Below are 12376 nucleotides of genomic sequence, written 5' to 3'. Positions count from 1 at the left end.
TGTCGGATATATTTCCTATGCATGTTGTAGGTATGTGTAAGCTTTTCTGTTGCACTGGTGATTCTTTTAGTAATTTGAAACCATTAAGGATATCAATGTGTGCTGGGTTCGTATGTTTTTGAATAAAGTTGATAGATTATGTTTGGATTACAGTCATTTTGTTGTAGTATGTAGTGTAGAATTGCTAGTTCCTTTTGTATTGCAGAGTGTTCTAATGGTAGGTTGGTTACTCTGTTGATCATACTATGGAAATATTCATTTACAGCAAAGATAAAATCAACAATACATAGGAATTATTAGACCAATAATGGTAAATTAACATAAAACTGTAATTATATAACATCGCTGGTGTTCTGTCAAGTAAAGTAAAGTACAAAACCCAATAAACAGAACAAAAACGCTATAGCCAACAAGAAAAGCTTATCGTTAACGATCGAGATTGACAGTATAACTACCACATTCATATAAAAAGGCTACCTACAAGATTATCAACCAAATCGCTTGATAGTGATACATACATACATATGTTAATCCTTCTTCCATAGATCATGAATACGACATTTTGTAATGATGTGGAACGTGTCACTTTAACACAAGTTTTTGTTACACAAAATAATTAATTAATTTTTATTTTTAAATTTTTTACAGTTACTACTTCATATCTAAGAATTCATCTATTGAGTAGAAGGAGTTCCCATTCAGAAATTCTTTTAATTTGCTTTTAAATGTTGTTTGGCTATCTGTCAGACTTTTAATACTATTTGGCAAATGAAAGATTTTTCTGGCAGAATAATTCACCCCTTTATGTACCAAAGTGAGATTTAATCCAGAATAGTGAAGATCATCCTTTCTTCTAGTGTTGTAGCTATGCAATTCGCTGTGATTTTTGAATTGGGATGGGTTATTAATAAGATATTTCGTAAGTGAATATATGTATTGCGAAGATACTGTGAATATCCCAAGTTCCTTAAATAAATGTCTGCAAGGTGATATTAGGTGGGCTCCAGCTATTATTCTGATTACACGGCTTTGTGCAATGATTACTATACAAAATTGTATAAACTGTGTTTTCTCAAACTTGTATGGCACTGTTGGCCGGGAGACCTCTTGAGGGAGAGTTCGGCTGCCGTGTTGGTAGTCCTTTTTAGGTGACGCCACATTGGCGACATGCGTGTCAACGATAGTGAGGGACACACAACACTCAGTCCCTGCCAGGAATCGAACCCAGGTCCCCTGCGAAATTTAGTGAGAGTCCAGTTGCAGAGAACAACTTAATAATTTTCTGAAAGACATTATTTACAATTTCCTCAGCTGATTCTTGCTTCTAGGGTGTGATTACTACACTTATATCATCAGTAAAAAGAATTAGCTTTGCATCTTCGTGAATGTAAAGTGGCAAGTCGTTAATATATATTAAGAACATTGGGACCCAAGACTGAACCCTCTGGGACACCATTCTTGATACCTCCCCAGTTAGAGGACTCTGCTGGTTTTTGCAGACTATCTGTACTGTTAATTTCAACCTTCTGCATTCTTCTGGTTAAGTATGAATTCAACATTTGAGCACTGTCCCACTCATACCACAATACTTAAGCTTTTCTAGAAGAATTTCATGATTTACACAATCAAAAGACTTTGAGAACTCACAAAATATCACAATGGGCGATGTTCAGTAATTCACTACATTTAATATTTGATGAGTGAACGCAGATATAGCACTTTTTATTGAAAACCCTGTCTGAAAATCAATTGACATATTGTTAGTACTTCATTTTTACAAATATGTGATGCCACTCTTGAGTACATTATTTTTTAAGAATTTTGGATGAAGTTGTCAGAAGCGAGACTGGGTGGAAGTTATAACACCAGACATATCCCCTTTCTTATGCAATGGTTCAACAATAGAGTATTTCAGTTTATCTGGAAAAATTTCTTGTTTCAGTGAGCTGCTACATATGTGGCTGAGAATCCTAGTTATTTGTTCGGAACAAGCTTCTAGTGCTCTGGTGGAAATGCCATCAATTCCATGTGAGCTTTTGCTTTTGCGTACCTCTATTAATTCTCCTAATTTCACTGGGTGAGGTGGGTTGGATTTCAATTTTGTCAAATTGCTTAGGTACTGCCTCTTCCATATATTGCCTTGCATTTTCTAATGAATAGTTGGATCCTATTTTCTCCACAACACTTATTAAAAATGTTTTCTACTTCTGACTTCTTGTTAAGAAACTTTTCATTGTGTTTGATAAACATAGCCTTCCTCTGCTCTTAGTTGCCCTGTTTCCCTTTTAACAATATTCCAAATTGTTTTAATTTCATTATCAGATGTGTTAATCTCAGACATAATGCACGTACTTCTGGACTTTTTAATAACTTTTCTTAATATAGCGCAGTAATTTTTGTAATGTTTCACTGTTGCAGGATCATTACTCCTCCTAGCTATAAGATACATTTCCCTTTCCTGTTTACAAGATATTTTTATCCCTTTAGTAAGCCATGGCTTTTTAAATGATTTCCTACTCACTGTTTTCTTAGGGAAATTGTTTTCAAATATACTCACAAATGTATCATGAAATAGGTTAAATTTTAAATTAACACCATGTTCCCTGTTCACCTCATCCCAGTCTAACTTTTGCAAGCTTTCCCTAAAATTTTGAATTGTTATATCCTTAATTGAACGCACTATTTTGGTGGATTGTTTTGCACCAATCGATGTTTCATGGGTGTCAAAAACAGATAGACATAAGTACTATCATACCAGGTGCTCGTAACTTAACTAACAGTGTTCTGAGTGGTGTAGTGCGCTTTTTATACATCACAGGATACTGAAATATCATAGGAACGATCGTTAATGGATGTTCATGGAGTATGCTAAAAAAAGTAATAGGTGAACTTTCTGTCACCAGGTGAAAATACGGCGCTGAAGCAGCCAGAATGTGAAATGTTTACTGTTTAGATGTTAGTATGATGATTGTCATTTGTCAACGCGTTTTGATTCATATTTTGGAGTGATTGTTGGTGTAAAGGGTTAAGAAGGTTGACATTTAAATATTGTGGGAATATTTTTGTAGAACATAAATAGTTTTGGATTAAAGGAGACCACTCATTGGAAGGCAGAAAGTAAATTTTCTAGCTTTTGCAGTTATTCTGTGACAAGCTAGAGTAAAATACTCATGCATGCTACTACATGCTACCAGTTGGGATAACAATGCCAATGCCATTTTTCGTATACAGACAAATTGTGGTAAAGTAGTTTTCGGTGGGGTAGGTAGAGGGAGCAGGAGACAGCAAGAAGCCTTGCGGCTGGGTGGCTAGTGACATGGAGGGAAGCATTCAGTTTGCCAGGGAGGACACACTATGTGTTCACAGAAAGAAATTTACTGAAAAGAGGGATTTTGTTAACTTAGTTGTTGACGAATTTTGGCACAGGCTTTGTGATTGTTATTTGCCCTCAGGCAAGATCAGTTATAATATTCCATTTTGTTTAGTTTCATATCATGTGTGGTTCTTCCCAAATACTAAAAGAAAAGAAGACAACTAACATCTAAAACATCTAACACTGTGTCTCATATCACTTCATGTTTTGTTTTTCCTAGCTCATCGGGAATTGGAATTCTATGTGGCTGCAATGGGCCAGGAGTATCTTCACTGTCATTCATCACTAAATTCTTTGTTAAGTAATACTGAACACACAGTCACTGAGCAGCTAAATGCAACTATTTGAATGCTGCGGCTGGCAGTAGATGAAAACCTAATGACATAGTAATGAAAACTACCAACTTGTACCAATATGTATTGAGCAGAACTAGTGTGCAAAGCGACACTGCTACTGGGCCAGACATGGTAGCACCTGTTATTTATATTAAATCTTGTGTTTTTATTGTTGTGTTTATAGGGAATTGTGTTTTCAGAACCTGAATTTCAAAACAGTGTTTTGTAAAAGATGATTTCCTAGCGCTTGTATGGTTGAAGAACTACATTCCATCACCTAAAATTTTAGAAATTAAACATTGTTCCAGCACAAAATTTCATAAGTGAACTGCTCGATTTAAGTGGTCAAGAGTATGTAGTTCAATGGGGTATAGTCAGTGATGATGACAAATAATCACACAATACAAATGCAGTATAACACACTTTTATTAACAAAGGGAGGATACACTTCAGAAGCACCCAAACTTGATAACAACCCAAGGCCGAGTAACAGACAGAGAGTTTTGTACAAGGCCTCAGTCGACCACCAGTGGTGATGTTTGTTGATGCAGTGTTCCCACAGAGACCACCATCCCTCACATAGTGTTAAGCACTATGAGAGAGGTGTAGAGTGAGGAGGCAGTGAGACTGTGTGGAGATGGAGAGGTCTTCTGGATGCATTGTCACCTGCAGCAGAGAAGTCATCAGGTGGCGATTTACACCAGATGGCATACAGGTGGTAGTCATGGTGGTGAGCTGGCGTTGAGGTGGCCATTGTGTGAGTGTGTTATAGTGTCCAAGGTTGGAGAAGTGGTGGGTATGTCACAAGGGCCAGCAGCAGTGGTGATGGTTTGAGATCCACCAGACACAAGGATGAATGTGAACATACTGTCGTCAGAAAAGTGGGTGGTGAGAAGAGCAGTTTCGGTGTCATGTTGTAGTTTAACAGTTTTGCAGAATTGTCGTGTGAAGATCCATCTGCAGGCTGGTGATCTGCATGCTGATCTTTGATAAGGATTTTGTTGTCTGTGAGCTTGATGTTGAGTTCTTTAGGCAGGAAGTTGCGGACGAACAGTTGCATTCGATGGCTAACAGTATAGCGCCAGTTGTAGGAGGGTCGACAAGTGTCGCAGAGGGGAGAACTTGGCAAGTTTTGTCTTCAGGTGAGGTATCTGGTAGTGTCCACATAGGTTAGAAACGATTAACAGACATGGATGCAGGTTTTCCCATTTAATAATCTGGGGAAGACATGATCATCTCTTTGAAGCACTTTGTTGGGGCCTGAGTATGGGAAGGTTAGTGCAACTTGTACTGTGTAATCTCATGACATTACAAAGTCACAATCTTCATGTCCTTTTGTAGAAAGACTTAGATGCCAAATGGGCAGAGATATGTGAAGGACAAGAATGTGTCACTTGATATGAGAGACCAAGTCGGGTAGATCTGGGGTATCTGGGGATGTAATTGACAGTTCTTGGAGGACAAAGCCCACTGGCAGGGACAGCATTTGCCCATGTACGATTTCAGCCATTGATGCTCTGAGGTCATGTTTTTGTGTTGTACAGACTCTTAGGAGTACTCACAGTAGTGCCTCAGTCCATATGCTACGCTGTATGAGGACTGCCTTTAAAATGTGGAGCCACTGCTTAACAACATCGTTGCTTTGTAAATGGTATGCTGTGGTTTGGATTTGCTTACTGACTATCATATTGCACAGTTACAGGAAGAGGGCAAATTCGAAATGCTGGCCCAGATCGAGTGTGATGGACATGGGGCAACCATATTGTGAGATCACACTTCGGTAAATGCTTTGGCGGTAGAGTCAGCTGTTATCTCCTTTAGAGGTGTTGCTGCAACCCATTGAGTGTTGTGATCAGTTGCTGAGACAATGTAATGGTAACCAATGGGGACAGGTAGATGGCCAAAGAGGTCGATATGCACATGTTGAAAGTGCCCTTTTGGGATTCTGAAAGGACCTAGGGTAGGTTGCGCATGACATTAAACTTTGCTGTTTCGACACAGGATACATGCACAAGCCCAAAGTTTACAGTCTTTCTTTGCGTTACGCCTTACGAACCGGTCTGTTAGCAAGTGGGTGGTTGGATGAAAGCCGGGGTGTGGAAAATTGTGGAAGTGTTCAAAGACGACTAGGCAGAATTTTTTAGGTAGAAGGGGGCTTATCTGATTTTGTGAAATGGCACAAAGGTCCGGGCAGGTCACACCTGGGATAGGTCGAAGTTCGTGGACGTGAGGTCTTGTAGTTATTGATATTGTTTTTGTGTCTCAGCAAACTGTTTGTATATGAGGTAAGTTGACAAGGTACTTATGTGCAAGAAATAGTCTGCCACAATGTTCTCTGCGCCGTTCAGGTGGTAGACATGAGTGGTAATCTCAGTGTAGTCTCAGTGCTTAAACCAGGGTCCAAGGATGGGTATCGAATAGTGTTAGTGAGCGCCCTATGATCAGTGTAAATAATCAGAGAACATCGTTTTACATCTTGCCTGGAGTGGTGCATACCTTTTTACAGTGCTAGTATTTCCCTGTCATATGCATATGTGACGATGTGAGCTGGTGCAATGAAAAATGGATTGGTTGCTGAACACCCTCTAGCTCTGGTTGCAGCACACTGCTGGTGGCTGAGTCACTTGCTCCTGCTTTTATGATCAGTTGTGCGTTAGGGAGAGAGCATTCCTAGGTAAGGCAGTCTTTAATACTACACAATCGAAACTGCAACATGGGGTTTACAAAAAAATAATGTTACCGTCAAAAGGCGACCATGACGTCATTTACAAAATTACACACGACTGTGAACCCAGATGTGAGAAGTTGATTTTCCTTTTTTGGTTGAGAGTTCTCTAATATATTGCTTTGCAAAGTCACATAAACATTACTGTTTCCACGCAAGCAGTTTACTGCTAGACTAGGAGCTGCACCCATTAAGTACAAAAAAAGAGACACTGTCAGGTATTTCGCTTGTTTCGATGTAAAAACCACAGATCTTCCCGTCATATTTTAACGATTTCGAAGTCATTACCGGGCCACCAGGGGCGATGTTGTCGTTCTGTTGCCCGTCTTGCCCAAACAGTATAATGGATAACGCATTTTAACCCGTATAAGCTTAACGTATTCTGAGTGTTATTATTTCGCTGCTACGAATAGATAACCTTCAGAAGAGCCGTGAAACTTTGTGTACGCGTTTTACAGAAATCTTAACAATTCGATACCGGAAACTAAACCTGGCTTACAGACGTAAAAAGCAATGGTATTATGTCTTCTCGTGGCAGTATCATAACTCAGATAGCACTTCACTTACTTTCTTTAATAACGATTTCTATTATACTTCTTCACATTGTCGAATCTCTATTCTAATTACTTACGTTACAATGACACTGTAGACGGCGACGAAGTGTAACCAAAAAGCAACGCGTTTGGAACTAATGAAAATCCTTACAGTAAATACGTTAAGTTATTTGCGCCAGCTCCTTGTCCATTATTATTTCCAGCTTTTCTTTATTTACCATTCTACTTTTTATAGACAGGTTAAATATCTATAACATTTCAAAAACGTAAAACCATACAGTATGCACAAAAAAATACATAAAAATTTAAAAAATACATTTTGGAGAAATAAAAGAAGTCACATCAACAATACTCTTTTTAGGTTTTCTATTTCAGTTTCATGCTGTCTAATCTATTCTAATTAATTCCGTTACACTGATACTGAACAGAAAAATGACTCATTCAGAAATACTTAGGCATGCACAAGGGTTTGACAACCTGCTTACATTCGAGAAAATTAATCATACTGTCGTGTGTAAATTATATCTGTATATGAACATAGCAATAATATTTATACACTCACTGGCGGCTTACTCAAACACATTTGCAAATTTATCTAGCACTTGTCTCGTAAACACATGGCCATAAAGACGCAGAAATTATCTCTGCAGTAGAAAACTTTATAATACCTTGTCACCATATTTTTCAATATATGAAGTGCCTCTTATCAATATGACATTTACAATTATACACTTCTTGCAGAGACCTATGAAAAGTAGCTGGTCCTCATCTTACGACTTCTCTTTACATATAAAGTTTACATTTGCAGCGAGGACAACATTGCACCATAGCTGTTACTCAAACGTGCAGAGACCGAGAGACGTATCTAAAACAAGGCGAATACGTATAATATTAAAGTTTCGCTATTACCGCAAATTGCAAACCAGCAGTCATCCCAAAATCAAGTGACTAACCCGACTTGATGTTGAGAATATGCGCGGTAGACAATACTCACTCCATTGATTTAAGTACTCCGTAGTCTATCGTCTTGCCTGTACGCTTTGATTTTTTTTCTTTATTGTTATTTTGCACCTCATACAAGATGGGGTGGCGGCGGTATACGCTTTGATGGTCTTGCCCTTCTTATATTATGGTTGTCTGTGATTTGCCCAATGTGATTGGTTATCGTGAGTCACGTGCCCATCTGTCAAAAATTTCCCGCGAAATAATGTTGCAGTGCACAGTAATGACTTCACAATACATTGGTAACTTGTAGTATGACAACGGAAACATGGTTGCAGCGATTGCCAGAAAACGTTGCTGCAAGTTTGGAAAAGTGTAAATTATTGATTGCTTTTCGCTGATGTACTGTGTAACGTTTTTTTCGTATACTCCATAAACGCTGAATTGTTATTGTAGCTGGCTTGAACGAGCCTTCGTCGGTGCTGTTGTGTCCGGAAGTTCAGCTCCACAGACTCGCGAATGTTCAGGCTACTGATTGCCGCTACGTATTATCAGAAGCGGCCCGAAGTGTTGCAACGGTTGTTTTTCGTTCAGGTAAAAACTAAAAATAAGTAATCTTTGTTAAACTGCTTTTCATTTTCATTGACTTTTGGCACATAATACCTGCGTCAGGGCGTATTGATTATTATCATCAAGTTTACTTTCATTTATCCTGTAACTTGCTTGATTTTTTTATCTTACTCAAAAGGCCAGTAAAAAATGAAATGATGCGCTATAAAAGTGTGGACAGTGTGCCCATTTTCAGGTGTGTCACAGAATACAGACATAACTTTGCCAACATCAGGCCCCAATGTATGAGGTATTAGTGCCCTATGTACCGAATTGCCTATAAACTCTTCTTCACTAGGAAGGTCCAGTGATTGGCATGTTTAACTATTCTCAGTTGATTGATATTTAATGTATTAGACTTTTTAAGTACCAGATAACGACAGTTTGCAAATCCAGGAAAACCACAAGTGTGTTTCATTATGGTAATATGGGCCAACACTTAAATGAAATTCTCTGAGTTGGCATACAGTCATGACAGGCATCACTCTTTATCATCTGCCTATGGACATGAATTTGCCGAACTCAGTAGTAAAATTAATGTACTAGACATTTATAATGTTACTGTTGATACAAATAATGGCACAAAGTTGGCTCCATTTCTGTATTTGTCAATATTGGAGAGATCTGTTAATCCACATTTGGCTACTGCTAAGCAGCTGTCTCAGTAGATGTGCGGAAATGGGAGAGGCTGGTGGAGTATCATTGGTTGCCCTGGTGGTCTTGGTTTTAATACATTGTAATGCAGTAACTGGAAGTTGGCATAAAGGTGATTTAAATACTGCTGCCACCTATCAAAAAGGGAGACAATTAGTTGGCATGGGAGACTCCATATGGTGCAACAGCCTTGACGATGTCTCTTCAGTGAAGAAAAGTCTGTAGACCTTTTTCTTCACAACAGAACACATTCTCTTTGGAGGGTGGCAGGGAGGCAAGGCAGGTCACAAACGTGTTCCACACAACAGTGATGGTTTTCTGCTCTCTAAACGTGAACAATATATATATTTACCATTCCATTCACATGATAGTTTTCTTCAGTGCTGATAACTAATTTATCACATAAAACTGTCTTCTTCCAGATGTTCTTGCTGTGCAGATGTAAATTACAAACATAGGATTTTGTCAGTATCTGCTAAAGTTCGACACAGTGTCATAATATTGTTTGAGGTACCTTCAGTTCCCTACTGTCTCTTGCACCTCATTCCTTAGTGCTACAGGAATAAATTGACATTCCCATTGCTTCACCCTTCATATAAACAAGTTGTGACCACAAATTTAGAGTTGTTGGAGAGAAGGTCCTTCCTGTATTTTGTTCTTAAATGGGACTGGGCTATGGTGAAGAACTGATGTTGATAATACTTAAGAGTACAGATTGCTTTCTCCTGACCACTAGCTGCCTTCAGTAAATACTGCCAAAATATTGCTATTGCTGCCATCTGACAGTAATTTGGGCAATTACAATCAATGCAGAACTAGACTTTTATAATAATAGTGTGTTTCCATTACCTCAAAAGGAGAGTGGGGAGCTCAAAAACCCTGAAAATCAGTTGGAAAAATCCTGTATCTCATAATACAAATGGCAGTAGTCTCCTGTGTCCAGCTCACCCCAGCTGTGACCAAATGACAGAACACAACTTGTGAAACGTGCACTAGACATGAAATTGTAATTTAACATCAGAGTCCAAGCTTTATCAATTTATTAATCTTTAAACATAATGAGGTGGAGCTGACATCAAGCTGTTACATCGATAAACGTGGATTAGTGGTAGTTTCTGACATGGTTTGGGTGCTTGTGGCAGGTACCTACTAACTGTGCACTGGATCTTGGCGACTCCAGAAGGCCTGGTTTTAGGCTTCTGCAATACTGCTACAATCTGTTAAAATGCACAGTGATCTTAGACTCGTGCAGCTTCAGTTCAGTGTTAACTGGATAGGCTAAATGGGATATTACGAAAGACCTATCCCATTGCTACGTTCTACCAATTTCAGTGGGCAAATTTTAATAACATTCAGTCTCCAACTCCAAATCAAGAAATTTTCAAACGTCCTGACTTTGTTGTATTTTTTTTAACAGTGGCAGCAATGATACTTTGTTGTATTTGCCTCCAGATTACATTCAATATTCATCCATGAGCATTTTTTTTAATGCTTTTGCGCACACATTCAAACCTGCATTAGCTTTCATGTGAAGCTGTGTCATGTGCTCCTCCTTAATTTGCAGCAGTTTACTAAGCTCCATAAATAAGAGGACATGAAGTTACAGACCTGGTCATTTAACATGAGTGCTCAAAGGAATCCACTAAACTTCAATTACATTATAAGTTGCTCAAATTTAAAGGCCGCAAATTCAACTAAATATCTAGAATTTACAATTATGAACAACTTAAATTGGAAAGAACACTTAGAAAATGCTGTGGGGAAACCAAAGACTATATTTTATTGGTAGAACACTTAGAAGATGCAACAGATCTGCTGCCTACTGTCTACACTACACTTGTCCTCGTCTTTTTGAGTACTGCTGTGCTGTGTGGGATCCTTGCCAGATAGGGTTAATGGAGTTCGTCAAGAAAGTTTAAAGTGCACAATGTTTTGTATTACTGAGAAATTGAGGAGAAAGTGTCACGGTCGTGATACAGGGTGCACATCATCAAAACAAAGGCGTTTCTTGTGGTGGAATTTTCTCATGAAATTTCAATCACCAACTTTGTCCTCCGAATGCTCAAGTATTTTGTTGACAGCACTCTACTTAAGGAGAAGTGATCCTAGTTACCAAAACAAAATACTAAATGTGTTCTGAATGCCTTAGCCACCATTTTGGTAGTTATATAGGCCAAGCAGACCAATTTACAGAATGGACAAGCTATGTAGTGGGTTTCAGAATAGGAGGAGCATGTAGGGCTAATAGAAATTCGTACGTAAAAACACAAGTAATTTATTCACAGAGGGATACATGGGCTCTTCTTAGATGAATAAATAGTGATAGGATTCAGTACCTTGGTTGCAGGGCTTAGGATCAGCCTATCATCGATTGTGCCCAAGAACAGGGAGAGCAACCAGCTGCCAGGCCAGCTATAGGTAAACCTCAGAAATTGATTGTGAGCTGGTGTGCTGGTTACCATCATACCATTAGTGGCACTGGCAGTATGGCACATGGGATCGCACTTCCTCCCTTTGGTCAGGGTGGAAGAAGTGGAAGGCATTGAAACTGCAGCAGTTTTGTTATTAATAGTTATACATTGTACATTCCTGCCTCTTCAGAAAGATCCACGTGATATGGTAATTTTTGTGTGATTGGGGGCTTGTAACAAATGGAGGAAGGATAAAAGGACAAAGTAGTCGTTTGATTGTGTTACATTTGAGTGCTATATAAAATTTGAGAAGGCTTTTAAGAAACAACAAGAACAACAATTCATTTATGTAACTGTCCTTTTGTTGAGGAGTGATCGTGTCTTGGCAAGGCAATGAGATGGTATACAGGCCAGAGTAGTTGCTGGACTGCTGGTAGTGAATAAATGAAGATAAGCAGAAACTCGTACAACTCGCATGAGCACAGTATTTGATGCTCTACTACTATATCACCCTGCAGAGAGGCCCAGTGCAGTATTTAGATAATGTTACGCTCGTGCTGCTACAGAGGAATGTTGAAGATTAGGTGGGTAGATCACGTAACTAATGAGGAGGTATTGAATAGGAAGAGAAGTTTGTGGCACAACTTAACTAGATGAAGGGATCGGTTGATAGGACATGTCCAGAGGCATCAAGGGATCACAAATTTAGCATTGGAGGGCAGCGTGGAGGGTAAAAATCGTAGAGGGAGACCAAGAGATGAATACACCAAGCA

At 38.8% G+C, this 12376-nt stretch overlaps 1 protein-coding gene across 2 annotated transcripts in view; it reads left to right on the top strand.

Moving 5' to 3' along the window:
* The first annotated feature begins 8047 nt into the window (after positions 1 to 8047).
* LOC126334537 (DNA repair protein XRCC3-like) overlaps positions 8048 to 12376 on the top strand; it is an 86587-nt gene continuing 82258 nt past the window's right edge. The window contains exons 1-2 of one of the 2 annotated variants that reach the window (XM_049996896.1): positions 8048 to 8304; positions 8386 to 8523. In XM_049996896.1, coding sequence (XP_049852853.1) covers positions 8244 to 8304; positions 8386 to 8523 — 199 coding nt within the window. In that variant the 5' untranslated portion in view covers positions 8048 to 8243. The remainder of the gene's footprint in view (positions 8305 to 8385; positions 8524 to 12376) is intronic. The other variant, XM_049996894.1, reaches the window with a different exon arrangement.

Source organism: Schistocerca gregaria, chromosome 2 (assembly GCF_023897955.1).
Source record: "Schistocerca gregaria isolate iqSchGreg1 chromosome 2, iqSchGreg1.2, whole genome shotgun sequence".
NCBI lineage: Eukaryota > Metazoa > Arthropoda > Insecta > Orthoptera > Acrididae > Schistocerca > Schistocerca gregaria.
Note: the sequence above shows the minus strand (reverse complement) of the source record. Positions and strands in the feature narration are given on the sequence as shown.